We start from the raw sequence: 23826 nt of genomic DNA, 5'->3' as shown, positions 1-23826 counted from the left end.
ATACCGGTCTCTTTTAGCGCTAAGAATGTATATTCTTTGATATTCTTAATAGCGGCGAGTTTCTTCTTTCGAAATGGAAAACAATCGTTTGGAATGTCGTATTTAATCGCACTGGTCGTAATGATTCTAGGCAAGCTTATAAGTTAAAAACGAATTTTATATATCCGCGGACGCGTGTACTGGATGACTGATGAAATAAATAAATAAATATAATATATTAATCTTCCTTGTCTTAAAATAGCCAACTATTCTTTGGAAATTGTCTGACAACGATGAATATTTCGATATTCTTGATGGTACACACCATTTGTTTGAAACAGACGATTACTTTCTTCGAACACTACGCCCAAGTTAGAATCTTGCAGAGAAAAGAAAATTCATCTTTTCTACTTCTAAATCAGATTTACTCGTTTTCTTCTTTTAGTTGGTTCATTGTTGTAATCGGTCTTCTCCTAAGCAAGGAATTATTTTTTGAAACAACGAGAATACTGCAACTTCCACAACAAGGCTAAAACACGATTGCTAGATCCTTTCGTATTTTACATAGCTTTAAAATAATTTTCTGTCACAGCTGTTGAACTAGTCGATCCTTCTAAACGCCAATGAATATTTTATTCCTATAAAAAGTAAAAGAACTATCCTTTGCAGGCTTGTCGTTTATGTGAAACGCAATATTTCGATTAAGAAGTATCCTGAATTGTCCTTTGCCGCGTAGGTCTTTGCACGTCTAGACGAAAAAAGAAATGGACATAAGGAGACGAAAGGCGCTACCAGTTTGGCTATCCAAAGAAGATCGACAAAAACGGTATCGCTCTAATAAGTTGACACAATAAAAATTTCCCTGTATACCCATTAATCGTGCAAAATCCGATCAGTCTTACGTCATCGCTTTCTTACGTCACCGGTGCGCAACCTCGTCCTCTTCTTATTTTTTCATACCGTGAAAAAACCAGTTGATTCCACCAATTATGGAAGAACTCAAGGTTGTAGGATGCAATTCTTTCGCACCACTGACCTATAGTAAATCAAACGTTAAATAATTTGTCCATTTTAATTAATTACTTATTGTTCTCGCGGAACGTGCGTTTTCGCTGTTTCGACGATACGAAACTCGAGAAATATCGTCGAATCGGGACGACTTCCACGCGCGTTAACAAAACTATTCCAATGAATTTATCACGATATTTTATTTTACTGGCAGAATATTTCTAACAACTGTACGGTGTATGCCGTTAACGTTATTGTTTCGTAAGATGCTTCATGAGTTACGATCCTTCGTATCTATCGTATGTTACACATGTGCACGTGTAGTGATGGATTAATTAGAGAGTACGGTAAATTATAATATATTTTGGAGGAATTCGAACGTAGATGAACGAGACGGATGGATAATGATAAATATTGGATAAATGGATAGCAATGAAAACGGAACTTAGTCGGTTCGAGCGTTGCTTTTGTAGTTGAAGATCCTAAATGTTGCAGCTTGAATATCGAGTTGTTTTTGACGAATGGAAAGAAGAGTACTGCGTGATGTGTATTATATTTCAGTCCAAGTGTAAATCTATTGGAAATATTTTAATTCGTAGGTACGCGAAGGAAATTGAAGTTTGAAAGGGATGGTATTAAGAAGAAAGGTATAAATTTCGCATTAAATGTTTCTATATACATCTAGATGAATTTAACTGTAATTTAACTGTGTAATTGATTCGCGTAATCGTATACTTTTAAAGAGTACTGACACCTAAATGAATATATTATTTATCGTGATGGGGACATTGCATGTGAGATTCTTCGAATTCAATGTAAAAAATTAACTGTTATTACGGCAAGTGTGAACGATAATTCAACGTGCACCTTTACCTCGTCACTGTCACTTTCCTCAATACGGTACTATACGATAGCACGTAAGATCCACGAAATATCTCCATTTTATACAAAATTGTGATATTTATAGATTTTAAAATAAATAAAAAAGAATGGTATAAAATATTGATAAAGTTCCGAAAGAGAGAGAGAGAGAGAGAGAAAGAATTTTCATACTTGTACATACTATATGATTAATTAATTGAACAATTTTTTAATTTGCGAACATCGGTATAATTAAGTCCGAAATCGTGCGTGCCATTTTAATTTTAAATGACACACATTGATATCACGTACACGGTTCTATATAGCTGCAATTGATGTTAGTTAACCAGCCCATCGATCATTTACTCCTCCATAAAGTTTATTTTAATCGTATACATATACCAAGTATAAATAAATTATACAAGGGATACGCATAATTTGATATCGTAGTTTATATCAAACGTAAGACAATTCCACACACGTAGACGTCATATTTTCTAAACGTCGAATCGTTAGAAAATACTTTTGCAATTTACGAATGTACATATGTTACATCAAATATCAAACTTCTTCTATTTTTTATATCATAAAATATGAACGCTTAAACACTGAAAGAGTTAACTAGCGTGTTAAATTAAATGTAAAGAGAAAAGAAACGTTACGAGCATAGAAATATACCATAAGAATAAATAATTACGTGTTTTAAGAATAATCGACAATGCAGAAATAGTACAGGGAAGGAAACTGATAGCGTGTTTCCCTCAAAGAGAAGTCCAAGGAAGGATTAAGTAACTCGTGGCAAGGACGTGGCCTAGTCGACGGAGACGGTGTTCACGATGGTCCAACGGCTATCGTTGTTGATCGAATTGTTCGTGTTGGGCGTGGTCCGATTTCTTGCTCAATTTTGCGGCCGCAAATCGGGTGGCCGTCGAAGGTACCGTCACCCAGTTACGTCAGCGTGCCCGTGGGTCCTGGTCGCGCGGTATAAAAGCCGAAAACCACCCGTCTGTGGTATCATTCGCATCACAGACAGACAGATCAAGAGATCTTCCAATCAAGCGAGCTACAATGGCCTTCAAGGTATTACGAACTCAGGAATAATCGTAACTTGATCAAAGGGCGCTTTTCATTCATCACGTATACTTCAATAACAAAACTTTGTATATTTATTTTATACTTAAATTCGGACTTTCCTTTCAACGAACGATATAGAGTATTATTTATTTTTATTTATATTTTTCATCTTCACGTTTAAATTTGTCTTTCTCCTAACGAACGATATATATATATATATATATATATATATATATATATATTTGGCCTTTCTTTTTTCGTTCTGTTAAATGAGTAAAAGTGTTCTTAGTCTTATCCAGCGCATTTTTAACTAACACTTTTTATTCTGCGCTCGGTTGAAAGTAGAACGCACGTCTCCATTCCTAATTTCGATAACCCTCCGCGTACAGAATACTCGGTAGCGCGTCGCTTTCATCAGTCGTCTGAGAATCTCAAAAACTAAAGATCATCCGCTCTAATCTATCCAAAACAATTTCTATGATCTGTAATTAAAGCTATTTATTTATATAATGCAAATTAGTAACGAAACGCAAGAAATTTATTTACTATTTATTTGCTCTGCTAATTTCATGACAGCAGCTAACACCAGCTAACTGCAGCTAGCCAAATATTTCCTCAATAGAAAACCACCTAACCAATCTCTGTCTAATCGTCATATCTGTTTTTACAATTCGTCCAAATACCAAATATCCTTTCAGCAAGAAACCAATTACAAACATCTGCTTCGATAGGTCTCTATCTAATCGTATCTCATCATATAGACAGACTACCGCAGTCCAACCAAACACCCGTTAGACGAAAAGCCAATTGCAAACTTGTACTATCAGTAGAAGATCCTATTTAATCTTTATATTTGTTCTCCAAATATCAATTCGCATTAATATGTAGCTCTTTAACGAAAAGCTATCTACAAACATCTACTGCTAAAACTCTGCAATCTGATCGTCATATTTGCTCTTGCAGTTCATCGTCTTCGCTGCCTTCGTTGCCGCCGCTAACGCTGGAATCCTGCGAGAGGCAGCACCTCTGACCTACGCGCCAGCAGCGTCACTGGCTTACTCCGCACCTCTGGCCTACGCGGCTGCGCCTGTAGCTAAGGCGGTGGTGGCCGCCCCTGTGGCTAAGGCCGTTGTTGCCAAGACCGTTGACGCCGACTTCGACCCCCACCCCCAATACAGCTACGCCTATGACGTGCACGACAGCCTGACCGGTGACGCCAAGAGCCAACAGGAAACCCGCGACGGAGACGTTGTTCAGGGTAGCTACTCCCTGATCGAAGCTGACGGAACCAGACGCACCGTCGACTACGTTGCTGACCCAGTCAACGGATTCAACGCTGTAGTCCGCAAAGAAGCTGCCGCCGCCCCTATCGTCGCTGCAGCCCCAGTAGCTAAAATTGCTGCCGCTCCAGTTGCCAAAATCGCCGCTGCTCCAGTCGCCTACGCCGCTCCCGTTGCCAAGATCGCCGCTGCTCCAGTCGCCTACGCCGCTCCAGTCGCCAAATTCGCCGCCGCTCCAGTCGCATACGCCGCCCCCGCTCCAGTCGCCTACGCCGCTCCCGTTGCCAAATACGCCGCTGCTCCTCTCGCATACGCCGCCCCCGCTCACGCTTTCATCCACTGAATCCGATCTATTGTTTAGGAATTATGTTTGTCGAATAAATACGGTTTTTTTTTAGCAAGTATACGAAACGTACTATACTCTGTTACCTTTTTACTTTACTACCCATATCTTTGAACATATTTTTAAGTTTGTGTCTGAATTTGGTGTTTGTTTCTCTTTTGTGCATCGTTTAGGTGTGCAAAAAGGTAAATATATACGTACGTTGTATAGTGGATATTTCTTGGTGGTGCTGTACAACGGAAAGAATGGAAAATCATGTTTGCTAATTTTGTTAAAGGCTTTGATTGTCGTTGGTGTATAATTATTATTCAATTCGAATATATTCAATGGTTGGCTAAAATTCCTTTTAGGGGACATTAAAGTTGCGACTGATTTTTTTATTATTATTATTAATTATTAGTTTTTTTTATTATTGATAGAAATGTTAAAAGATAGGAATTCCATGCGCCCCAAAAAGATGTTCAGCTTAGTCTTTTAAAAATGATACAATAAAATGCAATAAAACATAAATACATATTGGAAATATAAAAGGACACGAACGTATTAGAGTTCGTAAAAGATAAGTATTGCGTCATGCCAAAGTATTACAGGAGATAGGATAGTATTGGAAAGGTATGTGATTAATTAAAAAAATCTCGTGCTCATATTTTCAATCGTTATCGTTCATTAAGGTGGCTGGCTTTCATTAAAAATTCACGGACAGACATCGGTCTCCGACACTTTCTCTGCCAGTGCCAATGTTGCTGATTACACAATACAACCACGCCTCATACGCATCGTTCGTGTGTAATGCACGTAATGTGAGCCATTGCGTTAATCGGGAACTCCAGGCAAACCAGATTCGTGCAATGGTGCAAACCTTGATCCACTTACGATCCGACATACGTATGTACTCCCTTTCGTGACCACCTTTATGATTTCATTGACCACATTTATAATTGATCTTGAGATGGTATTCGATTGATCTCTTATAGAGAAAGTGTACACAAATTACATGATTTCATGATAATATCGAATAATTAAGATAACAAAGTGTCTTAGCTTTTATTTTAGCAAAAATGTGATATAAGAAAAAACAGATTAATTCGTATTTTATAAAATGAGACGTAATCTGCTTTATAAATGAATTTTATTTAACAAAACTATGATTACAGATATATTATTTTTACGTACAAAAATATATCTTGCACAATCTACATACCTGCGTGCACTTATTTGATAAAACGTTCTTAAATTAAGACAAAAATAATGTATTTTATTTTTCTGTTAATTGACTGAAAGTTTTCATGGTATACTCTCTTAACTCTAATAACATTTAACTTTAATACATATAAATCACATTTTTACTTTCCCTTAATTTAATTATTAAGTTTATTTTGTCTTTTGACCACTATAAATTATATTAATGAATCTCATATAGAACTCAAAAATGATGAGAAAATATATTAAGAAAAAATATTTATCTTGTATTGTACTTTTTACTCTTATGACCCTCTTTCTGGCGGAGCTAGCCTGAAAATTAAAATATAATATACAAAAGTCATCTTCTTTATTCGTATATATCCTAGGAGTATACATTTATTTTAAATTTAAATTATATTAGTTACAGATTTTGAAAAAACTTACTTATGTATAGTTACATAATCTTCTGCAAGGACATTAGATGTATCTAAAGGTGTCAGAAATGTGAATTGACTCTGTGGATGCATTTTAGTATGATCCAAAAGAATATCCATTATAATTCGGCGATTTACCTTATCCTGGTTAAAATAATGATTAATGATTGTAATATTGACAATTATATACAGATTAAGGAATTATAATATCCACAAAATTATATATACCATAAAGACATCAAATTCATCAAGGAAATAAAAAGGTAAATCAGTACACTCCCATAGTGCTAGAATGAAAGCAACAGTGGAATATGATCTTTCACCACCTGACAATGATTTGGCATCGTTAATTGATTTGTTATTATCGTTTGACGAGTGTACTTCAAGTTCAAGTATTTTTCGTGCGTGATCAATATTTACAGTACCCTGGTGAGAATAATTAAATTAAAAATATAACATTATTTGTTCCTTTTTTTTAACTAAAAAAATCACTATACGTACGTTTTTATTTCGTAAAGCAAGGATATTTGAGAATGAAGTCTGAATTTTTTTGCCGTACGTATGTTTCATATCAGTAAACAACTTCTTTCGAGATTCCAAGCGTTTTATATGATCCTATAAAAAATATATAAATATAAATAAATACATTAATAAACAGTTAAATAACTTTATGTATAAAACTTCATAATGTGTATGGTCACTCTCAGATATTAGTATTAGTTTCTCCCTAACATTAAACGTAGCAGGCAATAAACTAAGGAAACGTTTCGACTCTAACAGAGCATGCTGGAAACGATGACTTGAAATCGAAAGAATTCTGGTAAAGAGATAATATTAGCTACAAAAAATTGTAAGTCAGAGTTTCTTGGGAAATAACGTCGTAAAAAATGTGCAAGTTTATAAATTCTGACTAGATTTATGACACGGACGATATATCGCGGAATAACGTACTTGGTAATTTTTTTCAATTTTAGAGATCAAATGTATATCTTTCCCACATTTTGCTTCCTTTTCTTTTAATTCTTTACGTAATTCTTCGATAGTACCAAACATTCGTTCTATTTCAAGAATTTTATGTTTTACATCCTTGGATAATCTTTCAAGCTCGTTAATCGATCTGAAAAATATTAAGTTTTGTTTAATGTTATATGTCTTTAAATGTTCGTATTCATTTTACTAACCTTATCGTGTCTATTCTATCGCATCGATTTGTAGCATCCGTCACTGCTTTTTCTGTACACCTTCGCTGTTGTTCAAATTCTACTGTCGCCTGCTGTAAGGCTTGATGTGCTACCTGCAGTTTTTTTGTAGCATGACGAGTTTGTGCATGCAATGCTTCCTTTTCGTCTTGTAATTCTTTTATATTTTCCTACATACAAAATTATGTGTATTAATATAAAAAGAATAAAAATAAATCTTATAATTTTTATGTACCTTTAAAGGATTAATTTTTGAATTTAGATTTTGCCTTAATTCTCTGTGATGCTTAACTTCTTCCTCTAAAGATTCAACTGCTTTTTGAAGTTGGAGAATGCTAGCATTTAAATTTGATTCTTCAAATTTTCCTTGATGTAATTTCTGTTCTAACTCACTCAATTCGTTTTTCTGTGTGAAATAAAATAAAAATTTTCATAACATTCAAATACTCCTAGCTAAATAATATTTATATTTAAATATAACTTACAAAGACAGTCACAGATATAGTTTCATTAGCTTCAATTTTATCCTTTAGATCATTAATTGATGCTTTATATTGATTTCGAATGGCATGAAGCTTCGTGACTTCTGTTCTAACGCCGCCTAACTCAGTGCTTATACGTTTTTCTTTCTCAGAAATTGTTTTATACAATGCTACGGCATTATCTTTTTCATTACCTATAATACGAACCTCTTCTTCCAATGCACTAATCATAAAAAGGAGTTTTATGACATTTAAAGTAAAAATAAACGGGCATAACAATAAACGGAACAAAGTTCATACTTAATAGTATCTGTAATAGAAACCTGAAGAAATCTAGCTTTCAAACTGCGTGGTCCACCATAACTTCTGTACTGTGGATCTGGATAAAATGTATCACCCCGTTGGGTAAACGCTCTTTTACAGTTTTGTGGAACTTTGGAAGCCTTAGACATAATTTCAGCTGCTTCTTTGCTAGATGGAATTAACAGAATACATTCAACTTCACGCTGGTCGATTAAACAATTAGCAACCACCGGATCTGATATATCCATTGCATCCAAAAGATTGGAATAATGTGAAGATTTGGTACAATGTGCATGGACATCATGAACCTAGAAACGTATATATGTATATAAGTTTACATGATGTATTATACAGTATATTGCGATGTATACATTATGAATTAATTTTCTTACAGTATTATAAAATTTACTACATATAATTTGTGGAGTTCTTTCATTCAAATAAATTTCTTTCATAATTGTATTTAATACTTTGGCATCACGACTGTTATCTACACAAAACGTACTAAAAGTACTTGCTCCTAAAAAATGTTCAACAGCAGGAGCCCATGCTGAATCTTTCATTTTTATGTATGCCCCTAAATACAAACAAAAACATATAATAAATCGAACACAATTATTCACTTTCATCATTATCTTACCAAGTGGACCTCGTGGTTTTTCCTTAAAATGTCCATTACTATATTCTTCTTCGATTCTTCTTAAAAGACGTGGTATATTTCGCCCAAAAACAGTTAATGTATTATCAGAATATTTTTTTCTTGCATTTATATCCAATCTAATTTTTTCTGAAACAAAATGAAGCTGTTATTCAATTTTATACTCTATAATGCATTATAAGTTAAATATATATAGCGAGTAAAAGCAATTAATCTACAAATAATATAATATTTACCTATACGTTTTTCACAACTATTGATTTCAATTCTTGAAGTTTGAATTTCTTTCAGAAGACGCATCTTATCAGTTTCTAAATGCATTTGATAAGTTTGCTTAGTTCGTAATAATGCTTCGGTCTCATCTAATTTTTGTTCCAAATCAGATAATTGTTGCTTTATTTGGTTTCTTTCACTTTGTTCTGCATTATCAGCACTAGAAATAAAAGAAATAAAAGTGTATATGTAATAGTGTTATATAAAACTGGTATTGTACAAATACAAAAAAATCATATCAAACCTTTCTAATCTATGTATTTCTTTACGAAGTGTACTAATATCATCTTCCAATCTTTTAACTTTACTTTGAACAGAACGCCACTCACGTATTTTAGTTGAATGCTCATTTTTTTTTATGCTATATTCTTGTCTCGCTTTATTATATGTTTCACAATTATTATTAACTTCCTTTTCTGCAGACTCAATTTCTTCTTCCAATTCCCTGCGAATAAAAGATAATATAATAGTATATATTATATATCAATGTGTTATCTACTACGGAGAACCAGTCAGACCGGAAATGGGAGTGTAAACTATTGCATTATAATATAATTAGTACGAAAATGATAAGAAATATTGTAATCAATATCATGTCATTAAAGAAATGAATGTAACTTTGAAATTTCGAATACGGCATATTGTGATCTCCTTGATAGTGTGAAATTTTAATAAACAAAATTTGTTCATGCTATTAAAAATTACAGAAATATTTCAGATGAATAAATATATATATAATATATATGTATAAGTAATTCATACTGAATTCTTTTATTTATTTCTTCATCTTTTGAGTTTGCAGATGATCCTGTATCCTGAAGCTGTTTAAAATTATCTTCACACTTTTTTAGAACATGCTCAAATTTTCCTAACTTTCTTTCTTCTGCTATAGCCTATGTAACAAAATACATACTTCATGTCCATCTATTAAGAAATAATGTTACTTTATAAAATTTTTGTATATTAAATATAATACTTACAACTGCCCAAACTAACTCCTTCTCAAGATCAACTACTTCATCGCGAAATTTATCAATTTCTTCTGCTCTTTCTATGTTTTTTTTAAGTTCTTCTACCTCTTTCCTAACATCTGCTAAAATCTATACAACATTTTCATTATATACATGAAATGATTTATATCTCAAAAACATGATGAAAACGTACTTTATTATACTGTTTCAACTTTTCATATTCTTGTTCACATGTCAATTCAGCTTCTCTATAATTGTTACCAATTACATTTAGTAATGTTGCTTTCATAAATAGTTCATACTTTTCTTCTGGTTTGGATGATACTAGAAATGTTCTGGATATATCTTGATTTAATATAGAAATAGGATTATCTATTTGAATATTCATTGCCTGCAATATATTGGCTAATTCATTTTGTCTTGTTGAAACTACTTCGCCTGTAAATAACAATTCACAGAAGATTTATTTTAAATAAATTTAAATACGAATAAGATTTAAGTTAATTATACATAATGCTTTCATAAATAATACTATCTTATATAAACATAAATATAAATGTAATGATTTTAATAACCTTTCCAATTCTTTATCTTATAAGATGATGTAGTTCCAATACTTCGGAAAACAGTTATTGAATCACCATAAATATCAGGTTTATATGCCATAGACCCATTATTAAATAAACTTACTTCAATGGTAGCTGAATTTTTTCCCTTCTTTATAAAATCTAAACAGAGGAGCACGTTATAAAAAAAAGAAAAGTATAAAAGATATTATTCTGTATAATATGTTTATACTTTTTACAGATGCTCCACGACTAGTAATATTTGCCCTAGCACCAAGCCCAACTGTTAAAGCTGTTAATATTGCACTTTTTCCACTTCCATTACGACCAATAATAAAATTTACATTTGGATTTAATGTTACTTCCAAGGCATCGTGACACATGAAATTTCGTATTAGAATTCTCTTTATTTTACCTGCTTTAGACTGTAAGACAACACATAGGTATAAAAAACATGCAGGTAAGATATAGGTCTGTTGTATGTATGATTCATATATATTATTATATATGACATATTATTTATATTAATATTAACGTGCTAAAAGAGCATAAATAACATTCAAAAAATAAAACATTGCCCCCAATTTTTCCTTACTATGACATTAACTCTGACCAATTACCTCTTCTGCAAATTGAGAAGCATTTTTCTTCGCTTTCGAAAGTTTTGATCGATATTCGTTTGATTCTGCAGATTTCCTTTTCCGTCCATTATTCGTATCACTTTCCATGGTTTCAGAAATGTTTATGATCTTAAGATGTACGTATAGATTCTGTATTCATTCAAATATCCATGCAATACCTAATTTTATAAACATCATCTTTCTGATGAACACTTATCGATCTTAATACAAACAATCTGGAGTCATCGTCGAAATATAATACTTTCTAACGAATCAAAGTATAAGAAATTCTTCTGTCATAATTGAACCGTTCCAATAATGTATTTTCTGAAATACAGAAGCGTCCCAGTGTCTCCGCGTATACCCAAACCTTTCCCGCCAGAAAGAACTCTACTACTCTGATTCAACTTTCATTGTCATTATATACGACATACGTAGTGTCCACTAACATTGTACTTTTTCTTTGAGGCAACCAATAGAAACGTTACATCGTGAAAACGAAGCTTGCTATCCAATGGCGGGAACACTTTTAAAACATTCAAATTAATTATATGAATTTTACTAATTTAATTAATAATTAATAATATTAGTCAATAATAATAAAAATAAATCAAATATAATGTTTTCTTAAATAGATTGATTTATTAACTGTTCCCTTTCCGCGTTTTTCTTATCGTCTTTGGATTTCCTTTTACTTACCTTAACTTTCTTGTCTTATTGTAAGTCTAATAATTCCTCATAGCTGATCGTTGCATTAAAATAGTCACTAATAAGCTGATTCTCCGCTTCTTTATCATCTATTATTTTTTCTAGACTTTTTACCTAACCTCTTAATTGTGTCTATACCGTAGTATACCATTCATGCATTCCATTTTGTTCCGTTTATTCTTAACATTCTTCCCATTATTTCTGCCTCTTTTATGGAACTTTCTCTGCATTTCTCAGTTACCTTTTTTACAGAGAGATTGAGTTTTAATCGCAAAAACAATAGATAAAATAATAGATAATAATACAAATTTCTGTATTATAAGTTTTGAATAAAAATAGGTGGCTATAGAAATACGCGTTTATTGAATCTTAACGAATATATTAGGTTTAATATATAATTAACTTGACTTGGAGATTTATGCAAATTCACATTTCCATGAGCACATTTGAATGAGTACGATTTAAGCATATATCTATTTTATCTACAAATACTATAACGAGTACTGTATGCATTACATTAGATATTTTATATATTGTGTTATGTTATGCGCATTCTATGCATTCTTGTATCTTTAAATTTCCTCATAATTGCATAAAAACCTGCAATTTAATAATTACATAAAGTATTACCTTGTGTGTGTTATACGATACTAAAGAGCAAAATCGAATGTATAATCTTTGTACATTGAAAGAAACGAATAAACTAAACTGGAACTCATACAGAATATGTGTATATCACTCATGCCTATAGTATTCAATACCTCCTACTACTTCCTACCACTGATGTGCTTCCTACCCCTACCCATTGCATCTCTCCCCCCTACCTGTTGCACAGGCCTTTAAAATTTAAATTGTTGTCGGTTAGAATCGGTTGATCTGAGTGCACAGTTCATGTGCATTTCTGGAGTTCGGCGTCATCTTTTACGTAATGAGCTTTGTTTGGTTACAACCTGTTGATATGTACTAATATACACCGCAATTCTTTGCGTTATTTCATGAGAGTATATTGTATCCTAGTTCCTATATTAGTTTCAATACATTTGGTGGGAGGAAAGTAAAAGGTATTCGTCGTGAAATGAGTGATTCTGGAGACAATATTAAATATAAATGGACCCCTGAAAGTACTTCGCTCTTGGTATCGGTGTGGTCGGATAGGCAAGTGCAAAAGCAACTTGAGTATGCTTCGAAGCCACAACTTGTTTGGGAAAATGTTGCACGATATATAAAAAAGAAAGGATACAATGTCTCAGGTAAACAATGTCGATCACGAATGAAACAGGTCTTGGTTTGTTACCGTGAAGCCAAACGAGCTGGTACTCGCGCTGGTGTAGAGCAATATTATGAATCAATTGATAGAGTTCTTAAAAATAAACGTATTGAAGAAAATATTGGCATAGATACTGTGGGTAAGACATATTGAAAATAAATTACTAATTTATTTATTATTTTAGTTATCAAAATTAATAGTTCGAAGTATATAATAAATATTTATTTGATGGATACCATAATTAAAGAATTTAATTTTTTATTTTTCATTAGATGCAACAATAAATGTTAAGTCTCCTCCAAAGGAAGTAAAAACGAGTAAAAATTTGCAAGTGAGACATAAATTTCAGGAGCCTGTACCATCACTCCATCGTACAGAAGCATTATCACCTACATGGGCATTAGGACGTAAGAATTATATTCTTTTATTTAGATGGTATTTTAAATATATTAAAGGAAGTTTAACATATAAATTATCTTATAGGTGAAAATGAATATCCCGATTCTCCTGAATCAAATGAAACTATAATAGCACGTCCTTATAGAGTCTTTTCTCCAACAAGGGATGTAGCTATCAATACTGGTGAACAGTTAACTCAGATAGCTGCTAAATCAACACAGTGCAATACTTTTCCAGTAGAAGAATCATTAAATGTAAATTATAAACAAAATTTAGTACCAGGTTATAATTATGGAGAAATACCCTTCCAAAATACGGTACAAAATGTGCAAAATCAAATAATCCAAGAAAATATGCAGCATAATTTGCAACAGAATCATATGTGCAATAAGCAGAACATTTTAGTGAATAACTTAAACCTTGAGCAAAATCTACAAAATCTAAATCAAGGTTTAACAGCACAATCTATAAATGTACCAATGCAATTTAGTTCAATGACAATGCAAAATCCTAATGTTGAACATGTAATTCAACAACACAATCAGTTGCAATACTTAGTAAATACAAATAATCGTGCAATGCCTCAGGAACCACGAAAAACTGTGCTAGATCAGGCTTTAACAAATATGTGTAAACAACTGTATGGCAATTGTTCAGCTCATATACCTGTTGTAGAAGATACTAAACGAATTGGATCTTTGTCCCCAGATTATTCACCAGATGTATCTCAAAATTTAAATGATGCTTTCTATCAATCAAAGAGTGATGAAAAAGCACCCAATTTAAATAAAACTTATAATACAATTACGCAAGCTACAAACTCATTAAGAGTACAAAATCCTGAGATTTCTGTGATTACAAATAATGCAACATATAATGATGATAGCTTGTTAGAATTTCTGATAGATTCACCAACTCCATCCGAAAATGATAATAAATCAAAAGATAGTACCGTCAATACAGATAATATCCCGGATGTACCATTAAGGAAAAAGAAAGCTGAGAAATTAGAGCAACTCATGTTAAGTGCCATTAACTCTCAAAATGAAGTCGTTAATAAGGTAAAGTACAAATCGTTGTTTCATCTTATTAGTACGTGTAATCAGATGATTTGTTTGTTAATTTTGTATCATTTTAGATACTTACTGCACAAAACGATATGGTGACAAAATTTCTAGACATAGATAGAGACCGTCAAAGTAGGCTTGAAAATCGTTTAGACAATCTATTAAAAGTTGTTCATGCTTCTATACTTACGAAGCAAACTTCAGAAGGAGATATCGAAATACCTCCACCACCGCCAGAACCTACGATAACATCCTTAGTACCTCCTCCACGACCTGGTGCTGCACCTCCAAAGTTAGATCTAGTTCCTCCAAAACCTTGTCGTGTACCTTGTACAATACCAAATTCAAACATTGAATTGATTAATCAAAATACCATAGTAACAAGACCAGGTGTGGTATCACCTATAACTAGTCCAGTGAAGAAACCTGGTACTATATGGTCAAAATTGGGACCAGTATCACAATCTCCTTTTGTGAAAGCTCAGCAACGATTAGGTTTACAAACAATTACATCTACGGAAACACGAACTCAATCGTCTGCGGAGAGACGTATAGCTAGGGAAGTGGAGAAAACTATGGATATAGAAACGTTGATATTTGAAACTAAAAATTTCTTGGACATGGAGAAAGAACTAGAGGAGAAAATAGAAAACGCTCGCCTTGAAACAACAATAAGCCAGACTTTACATGCACGTAGAAAATTATTTACTCAAAGAGAACCCACACCAGCAATGATATTAACTGCGGCATTTTTAGAGAATGAATGCCGCACGGCTGAACAATTTATAAGTTGTTCTAACATGTCAAATATAAATAAAAAAAAATTACGAGATATCGATGATGATTTATTAGCGGGTCAAGGTGAAAGTTATGACCGTCTACGGCAGTTCAATATAAAGCCTACTTACATTCCTGACGAACCTTGTGATACGTCTACGCCAGCAAAAATAGGAACTATTTCTAATAATCATGAAAAAACATCCATACAAATGGTATCCAAGCAAACAATTCAACAGTTAGCTCAACTTGTAATGAATACAGGAAGGTGGAAAGATGCTGGAGGACAAACTGGACAACAATACCTTGGGCATCTAGTTCAGCCAAATACACATAAACATCAAATTAATACACAAAATGTACCCCCAGCTTTTTATAACGAGCTATACACAACAGGGCAACCTAAAACTATGTCCAAAGAAATTCAAACAAAAAATGATCAAAACTATGTTCAAGACTGGATGTTAAATAAATATGAAGACCCAATAAACGAACAGCGAATAACATATGGTCCTTCTTGCAACGTAACAAATCAAAAGCCAAACTTTCCTATAGGTTTCACAAGATCCAACACTGAAAATTTAAAGCAAAAGGATTCTAATAGTGAGATGTGCAAACCCCTTGAATTCAATAGTAACGTTATATCAGATCGTAAACAGAGCGTGCGTTTCATGGATGAGGCGTTGGCTGAATTACAGCGTATGTGTATTGAAACAATGTCTAAAGAACAACAAACAATGAATGATAGCTTGCCATATGTGTTGAATAATCCTAATACGCTTCCAATTGAGAATCGACAGATGATTGAAAAATATATTCATGATTTAATCCCAAGGAAATTGAAAGACAATAAAGACAAAGACACTGATTCCGATAACGATGATGAATTTTTGGATACTACTACTAGTATGCCTGCGATTGTACCACGTCGAAGTTCTCTTACATCAACTGGTACTGCATCTACCGAAACTGCACATTCCATAAAATTCCCAAAACCAGACAATTGCGTAATAACTTAGTTATACAAGTAAAGCAATATATTTCTCACTTTGCTTCCATTTTATACATTAGTTAAATAACAAGCAAAACGTTCATAAACATTCCTAACTTTTATTATATTAGCATCTAAAAAGAAAATAAAATATTATTTTCTTTATCAATTTGTTAATAATATAAGAAAAGAATAATATTTTTGAAGTATGAAATACAGTGCATATTTACGTAATTCGTGCAATATATTTTTTTTCTAAAAATTATAAAAGATGCAGAACTAAAATAAAAAAAGATACTTTAATGATAAGGCAATTATGTTACTCAATACTTGTTTTTATGAGAAGAATAAGTCAAGCTTTGTTAAGTCAAAAAATATTCTTTTTCCATACTTATTACTGTTATGTTTTCATCAACATGTTCAAGTTGTCATGCAAGTCATTGGATAAAAATCATTCCTATTGAACGTTATTAAGTAAATTAAATTGTTTAAAGATTCTATTACTTTTTATCATATACATTATATATAATTTGTTACAACTTGATTAGTTTACTCAGCAAAATTACATAATATTAATAAATTCTTTTATATTGTTAATTTGTGTTAAACTTTCGGTTCATTGGCATGACCTGTAAATAATGATAGATTTTCAAGAATTTCTGACTTTCTGTTATAATATAGAACGATGTAAAAGACAAATGAGCGGTCGATTCTCTATCTTGGAATTTCAATCGCAAGACTGATTATTACTCGCATTCCTATTACAAAATTGTAAAATAATAAATTATACATGCGAGACAATACGTTAACAGTATAAAAGGAAAGCAATGTTAATAAGAAGTGCCGGAGTAATTTTAACATAATTTCTGTTAAAGCAGATATGTTTAATTTGATATACAAAATTACGAAAAGTAATTACTTTTTATTTCCGCACCTTTATATTAAATGATATTTTTAGTAATAATGCTAAATTAAGTGTATTGTTTACTCTTATGGAATGTTACATCTGATTAATAAATTACGATATTTACGTTATGTAACATACTCAATGAAGGTAACTTTGGTAATTATTGATGGTTCATCCATCTCATCGACTTCGATGAGTTTTGAATATGTTGTCAGAGATAAGATTCGGAATAACTTTTGCTATACATGTAATCGCTGTTCGACCTTAGCTTCCGAGATATTCGCAAAAAATTCTCGGTATACATGCATACGCTGTCACAGACGCACAATTATAGGCAGAATTCATTGGAGTGGTACCGACAGTTTCTTGCTAATATTCCAGAAACTAAGACTGAACCCCCGTGACAAAATCGGGAAGGTTCGTTTATGACCAAACAGAATAGTCAAGCACGTTTTCGACCCTTGGTTACCACTTTTAGCACGGCTGGTAATAGAGTCGACTGTGACTACACACGCATTATATATTTGCCATATGTTGCTTAAAAATTCATATACAAATTACGAAAAATTAATACATATAAGAATGCGGCGAACTTGTACAAACGTTCTGTTCTTTTCGATTTCGATGATTTTGAAATATGTTATAGAAACCAAATTTTGAACAATATTTTCCTATATAGTACAACCGGCAGTTGGTTTTAGTTCGCAAAAAGCAGCCAGTATCAGTACATTGAATTCAGTCTATAATTGTGAATCCGTAGCAGCGTATGTAGTAATATTGGTCGTCAGCCGAATAAAATAACGTCTAACCCAAACCTAATTCTTCTCTATTGTATATAGTTTATATATATGTTTGGGATAGGTGGTAATTAATCTAGCCGCCATCAGGCGGCCAGTAACCAATACTGGCATATGCTGTCGCGGATGCACAATTGTAAACAGAATTCACTGCAGTGGGAAATGTTGATTTCTGCAATATATACAAAAATCACCGAAAGCCGTAGAGCGAATAAGGTATCAATAATTTCCGTATTTATTTTATTTATTTATTTAATTCTTCTTTTTCTACTTTGAATGGCTTTCGCCTATCAGAATTATACCCAATACATAATCTCTATCCAATACAAATATCAAAATAATATATTTTTAAGGATAATTAACGTGTCCACTGAATAACATTATTATGTCTTGATGTTCAGTTTGGTTTTTATAAACAGAGTAGAAAAATGGTCGACCGATCCCCATCATTGGAGTGGGGAAGGAATACGAAAACTAACAGGAATAAAGAATATTACTGAAACAAATCTTATGTAAATTGTTCTTACCTAAAAAGAGTTGTTTAAAAAAAGGAGAATATGGACAATTTATTTTTCTTTTTATTTATTTTTCGAAACATATATATAACATTAAGTTATGATTATTTGTAGCATAAGGACAAAATAATCCAAATTGGAAGTGAGTGCAACAAAGGTCGATTGCATTATAATATTACAAAGAACCTCGTTCTGCCAAGTGTACAAATACTCATTTATTGTCAAACAAGGTATTATTGAAAAGCTTATAACTACGGAGCACACGAATTAATTATTACATTACTATGATATTACTATTATGTCACTACTGTTCTTAGATTTCGGGTTTGACAACAGAACCGCAGAATAATGATAAGCTAATATCATTTTCCCTTTCATCATTTACAGTTTTTATGATATAATAAAGGAATGGCTTATCAATTTTCAATTGCCGTTTAGGACGTTCAATTGCACCACCCATTCTGATTGACCCTATGACAGCTGGAACAAAATTACGTCAAACATCATATTTAAGTGTATGAATACAATTATATATTAATATATTATTACATATTAATTAAAAACATATTATAGGAACATAATTTGTAAGGAACAATAATAGAGCAAGAGGAGCGATGTGAAGAAAATATTTATACGTTCGCTACCGTTAAACATACATACATGTGTAATGGCACGAAGAGCTACCCAGAACTCAAGGCTCACAATCGCATATTTGTAACGGAATCTTATCTAAATATTGATATTTTGAATGTGCAAAGCTACTTCTTCCTTGGACGATGATAATGAACGTGTTAAAATTGAAAGTTTATTATAAAACATGATATTTAGTAAGGAAGCTGCTACATTTTGTCTACAAAATTAACTATATTATATTAAATTCCCAAATGAATTCTTCTTCTGATTATGCTGATTTGTAATAACGAAATGGAGCTTTCCGTATATCAACTCCATACCACAAAATTNATTACGTACAAATTACACAGATTGGTGGAAATGTGATAATTCAATGAATACTCTGCCTTTTTAGCTTAATGATTGCTTACTTTTTAATTTCTAATTAATTTTGTAAAAGTCCTCATAACGTAAATTATATACTCACACATACACATACATGGACGATTATATAAAATATGTAAGAATAAAATGTAAACAAAGCCAAATATCATTATATGAAGAACCTCTATAAGGGTATAAGATTCGATAAGGCAAAGCATCCACGATTTAAAGATTTTTCGGCTTTCACCACGAAATTAGATTGGATCAAAGGTCGATTGCATTATAATATTACAAAGAATCTCTTTCTGTCAAGTGTACAAATACACGTATGTATAATGTAAGTACATACATCAACAATGTATACAGTTAAATAACTGCATTCCAACTTATAAAGCAGAGAAATAAAAAAAAATTAATCACGATACAAGCGCATTGTAACCGGCTACACATGCTCTTTCATACAAATTAATCATGCTTTCAATTAATTTTAATCCTATCAATGATAAGATTATAACGAAAATTTTCTAAGCATATTATGCAATCGTCTCATAGAAAATATGGTTAGATATAGAATTAGCCTAAGTAGTGATGTAGAAATGGCTGAAAATGATTCACAAAGCAAGAGCAGTATGAAATAAATGTAAAAAAACTTCTTGTCATATTATATTATTTTTTGAATATTTTCATATTTAATAGTTGCACAAAGTGATATTCTGCTTAATTTAAATATAAACTGCATAACACAGAATGTTTATTCACTTACCAGTAGCAGCAGCAGCTTCACTTCCTTCTTCATTCACTTCAATATATGCCTTTTGGAGAACACGGGAGATGTACAAACCAGCATCAGTAATCGCAGAAAAATCAGCATTAGAAAATGCATCAGTTAAACCCATCTACATAAAATAAGAATTAAAATACAAGAAATAGTTATCTGTACATGAATTATACTATATATATATACCTCCATTAAAACACCATTAAGATCAAGCATACTTTGCATCTTGAACTTTGGTAACCATAATTTCAATTCTTCCTCATGTCCTTGACTTAGAATGTTCGTTAAACTTGTATTTTGTAATTTTTTCTGAACATCAGACAAACCATCAATTTCGTTTGGAAGAATTATGACCATACTGAATTCGTCACCCTAGGAAATTTAATTGCTTCTCTTTGTATTTCGAAGAGTTTTACAAGGAAGCACCTTCTTTTTAAACATTAGTGCCTTCCTCTTCAAAACTTACCTTGTATGGTATTACAACGAATTTAGCATTTAAATCTAGAAGGTCTCCATATTTGTAATTACCTCGTCTATACATTGTAGGAACATTTTTTACCTCAACTTTACTAGTATGAAATGGCATATCGCTCGTTAACTTAGGGTCGAACTTATTTTTCCATTGGCCTTTAAAATATATTGCATTGACAAGTACTAATTTAATCGTTTCATCTAGCGCTTCTGTTTATAAAAAAACATTCATAATAATATAAAACTACATAGTATGATTAGTCATATTGAAGTTTAAATGCATTCAACCAAATTTTGTATAGTATTTTCTTTACATCGTAATGAATAAAATAAATGTATACAAACCAGCAGTTACAAGATCTTTAATAAGATTATTTGTATTTTGTTTGACCCAACTATTAATTATAGCTGCAGCTTCCTTATTTTGAGCAAAGTTTACCAATTGAGAAGCAGAACGGAAGTAAACTTCTGTTAAATTTTTGTAACTTGGTTTCAAATTTAAATCTGATGCTATGAAGGCTTTATTTGCAACAGCCAATTTGTTGTCTTTCACATTCTACATTAAAACATGAAAAAAATATCATATAGCGTAAAATAATGCATTTGTTATTTTATATTAATAAATTTACAATTTGAACTATGCATTAAAATAATAAAAGTAATTGGTTGAGAGAGATACCCACATTGAGATTATCAATAAGTGACTGATAACCAGATGTGACAAGACTCTCTGAAGTTGGCAGATGAAGTACATTTCTAAACTGGGCTTCTGTGTTTCCACGAGCTCCACAAGCAGCCATAGCTAGAACAATACTTGCACTTAAAGGGGACATTATAAGGTTGCCAGGGCTGCGTTGTGCCACAGTCTGAAAACAAGGAGTGTCTCATAGTTTATTCATTAGTATTTGGAATAAATTTTAAATTCCATATTTTACCTGAAAAAATGGAGAACTAAATTGATTTGAACCTTCCACAACGGAGCGCAGAGCTTCAACATTTTCCTCTGCTTCTGACATTGTTATTAGGGCAACAGCCACCAACCAGAAACTTCTTATTACTAAAACAATATAGTAACAAATTGTTATTAAAAACTGGCAAAGTAGATTGTATTGTAAATCTTAATAATAAATCTCTTGCTATGTAAGGTTTGACGATTGTGCAAAATAGGTTACCGCTTTCTTTAAACACGTCTAGTGCACAGCTAGTTCGATTCCTCATTACCATACTCTTGCTATCGAAAAGAACTTCTCAAATATCATTGTAATTCCTGGGTAATTCCGAGTCATACGAAGATGGTGAAAGCATTGGCAAAGAGTATAGCAAATATTTCTTTCGGAATGATTTTTCTATTACTACATAGTAATGTTTTAGATATTTTGAAGCAAAAGGGTAGAACAGTTTTGGAAGAACAAAATCATTCCGTACGGTTAACGTGGGACTTTCAGAGAACTGAAAATATCAAGTTAGAGTGTTACCTGAATGTATAGTATGTGCAGTGCGCGTGGTGAGTGTCGTATGCAATATAGCAATACTTTGCGTCGTTCATTATTTATATCGCCATATTTATTACAAAATGTATACATTTGCAGAACTTTTGAACATCCATTTTTGTTACAGTGCAGCGGACAGCAATAGCACAAAAGCGCGAAGTTTATACGCCGAAAGGTATCCCAATAAAACTATACCCAGCGCAAAGACATTTTGAAAAATGGACCAATGATTGCGAGATACCGATACCTTAAAACCTGCTAAACCTGGCTGACGAACTGAGCAGGTCGATCGGAAACTGGGAGATAGAACACTGCACCATATTCATGAAAATTGAAGAAGAAAATATGTTCGCAAATGGATGAGTTGGAAGGTCCTACGCAATTCCAATTTTCCCGCTAGGATGTTAATTACCGAAGAGGGAATAACTAATAAATGTGGATTAACAAATATACACAACTAACATTCCGGGGCAAGTAAAAATCCACACGAATTAAGAAATTGTTCGTGCGGAACGGTGTACCATAACATTCTGCCAACGCAGTGCAAGAGTACTTGCTCAATTGTTTTGGAAACAGGTGGATCGGTCGAAAAAGAACTGTGATTGGCCTGCTTGCTCTCTAGATTTAAATCCCATCGATTTTGACTACTGGGGACAAGTGAAGATACAATACAGTAAAATTTTAAGAGAGGTGGTACGCTCTGTTTACAAAAAGAATGTCGAACATTTATTGTAATTTGTTGCATTTCTGTGGCTACTCGCGGCCAGGACAATCGGAGTGCGAGTGTCATTTTGCTGTGGACACTAGTGACAGAAAAGAATTAGAGGAAATATTAATCCTCTGTAGTCAGAAATAACATTAGGTGGTGTTCGATATGCTCTTATGGATTTCCACAAGTAAGCTGGTTTAATGTTCAATCCGCCATTTCTTCTCTTTCGCGATTTGTACGAGCTAAGCAGCAGCCCGTGTATCGTTCGAATTGAGGATCATTGTGCGCGCCATTGCTTAGGCTGACCACCTTTCTTCCGCGTAAGGAGGCTTGCTCACTTGCGGGGATATTTTGGCCGATTTGTACTTAACGATAACTAAAAAACAAAACAGAAGCCGCAATTTTTTTCCTTGATTTTCGACGTCAAACATCACCCCTTAGATATTCGGAAAGCGAATACCCTTTAGCGGAACACCCTGTGTATAGCTTTTACGCAGTGAAATGTGTAACGTACATCGAACAAATATATGTATAAAAAGCAATGTTTTTGTTTAATATCTTTAAGAAATATGCTACAAAAGAAATAAACTGGTAAACGAATAAACATTATTATTTAGAAGTATTATTGCACTGTAAAAATGTTAAGGCTAAGAGGTCGAAAAAATCATCAGTCTAGTCTTCAGATTCAAAGACAACATTTCAGTCCAACTGAAAAAATCCC

The 23826-nt window shown here is 32.6% G+C and overlaps 4 protein-coding genes across 10 annotated transcripts in view; 2 read left to right on the top strand and 2 right to left on the bottom strand.

Moving 5' to 3' along the window:
- Nucleotides 1–2553: 2553 nt before the first annotated feature.
- On the top strand, nt 2554–6271 carry LOC122572638 (cuticle protein 21-like). Of its 3 annotated transcripts, none has more exons than XR_006318519.1 (3): nt 2554–2928; nt 3886–5430; nt 6149–6271. XR_006318519.1 is itself a non-coding variant. In XM_043737861.1 (2 exons), the coding sequence occupies exons 1-2, from the start codon at nt 2917–2919 to the stop codon at nt 4543–4545; spliced, it is 672 nt and encodes a 223-aa protein (XP_043593796.1). In that variant the 5' UTR covers nt 2554–2916; the 3' UTR covers nt 4546–5519. The 3 variants fall into 3 exon arrangements, 1 of the variants encoding a protein (XP_043593796.1); XR_006318518.1 differs by lacking the exon at nt 6149–6271 and having other exon boundaries at nt 3886–5157; nt 5217–5519; XM_043737861.1 differs by lacking the exon at nt 6149–6271 and having other exon boundaries at nt 3886–5519.
- On the bottom strand, nt 5658–12704 carry LOC122572623 (structural maintenance of chromosomes protein 6). 4 transcript variants are annotated; one of them, XM_043737794.1, is made up of 21 exons: nt 12572–12704; nt 11933–12182; nt 11234–11759; nt 10846–11038; nt 10623–10775; nt 10241–10485; nt 10057–10176; nt 9839–9969; nt 9321–9521; nt 9040–9236; nt 8786–8932; nt 8538–8722; nt 8143–8453; nt 7846–8065; nt 7596–7766; nt 7343–7530; nt 7113–7278; nt 6663–6776; nt 6390–6587; nt 6172–6305; nt 5658–6057 (listed from the first exon to the last, which is right to left on the bottom strand). In XM_043737794.1, the coding sequence occupies exons 3-21, from the start codon at nt 11339–11341 to the stop codon at nt 6030–6032; spliced, it is 3210 nt and encodes a 1069-aa protein (XP_043593729.1). In that variant the 5' UTR covers nt 11342–11759; nt 11933–12182; nt 12572–12704; the 3' UTR covers nt 5658–6029. The 4 variants fall into 4 exon arrangements, with proteins under 4 accessions (XP_043593729.1, XP_043593731.1, XP_043593732.1 ...); XM_043737796.1 differs by having other exon boundaries at nt 11234–11560; XM_043737797.1 differs by having other exon boundaries at nt 11234–11412.
- Nucleotides 12705–12822: 118 nt separating this feature from the next.
- Nucleotides 12823–16471, top strand: LOC122572624. Its single transcript, XM_043737798.1, has 4 exons — nt 12823–13347; nt 13481–13615; nt 13692–14668; nt 14746–16471. The coding sequence occupies exons 1-4, from the start codon at nt 13017–13019 to the stop codon at nt 16468–16470; spliced, it is 3168 nt and encodes a 1055-aa protein (XP_043593733.1). The 5' UTR covers nt 12823–13016; the 3' UTR covers nt 16471.
- Nucleotides 16472–18851: 2380 nt separating this feature from the next.
- Nucleotides 18852–23826, bottom strand: part of LOC122572632 (serine protease inhibitor 3/4-like) — a 5293-nt gene continuing 318 nt past the window's right edge. The window contains exons 1-8 of one of the 2 annotated variants that reach the window (XM_043737832.1): nt 22079–22145; nt 21842–21963; nt 21590–21772; nt 21252–21462; nt 20902–21116; nt 20622–20807; nt 20421–20553; nt 18852–19141 (exon numbers count right to left, since the gene is read on the bottom strand). In XM_043737832.1, coding sequence (XP_043593767.1) covers nt 18975–19141; nt 20421–20553; nt 20622–20807; nt 20902–21116; nt 21252–21462; nt 21590–21772; nt 21842–21963; nt 22079–22130 — 1269 coding nt within the window. In that variant the 5' untranslated portion in view covers nt 22131–22145 and the 3' untranslated portion in view covers nt 18852–18974. Of the gene's footprint in view, nt 19142–20420; nt 20554–20621; nt 20808–20901; nt 21117–21251; nt 21463–21589; nt 21773–21841; nt 21964–22078; nt 22146–23826 lie in introns of those variants that run through there. The other variant, XM_043737835.1, reaches the window with a different exon arrangement.

The sequence above is a fragment of the Bombus pyrosoma genome, linkage group LG11 (assembly GCF_014825855.1).
Source record: "Bombus pyrosoma isolate SC7728 linkage group LG11, ASM1482585v1, whole genome shotgun sequence".
In the NCBI taxonomy this organism is placed as follows: Eukaryota; Metazoa; Arthropoda; class Insecta; order Hymenoptera; family Apidae; genus Bombus; species Bombus pyrosoma.
Note: the sequence above shows the minus strand (reverse complement) of the source record. Positions and strands in the feature narration are given on the sequence as shown.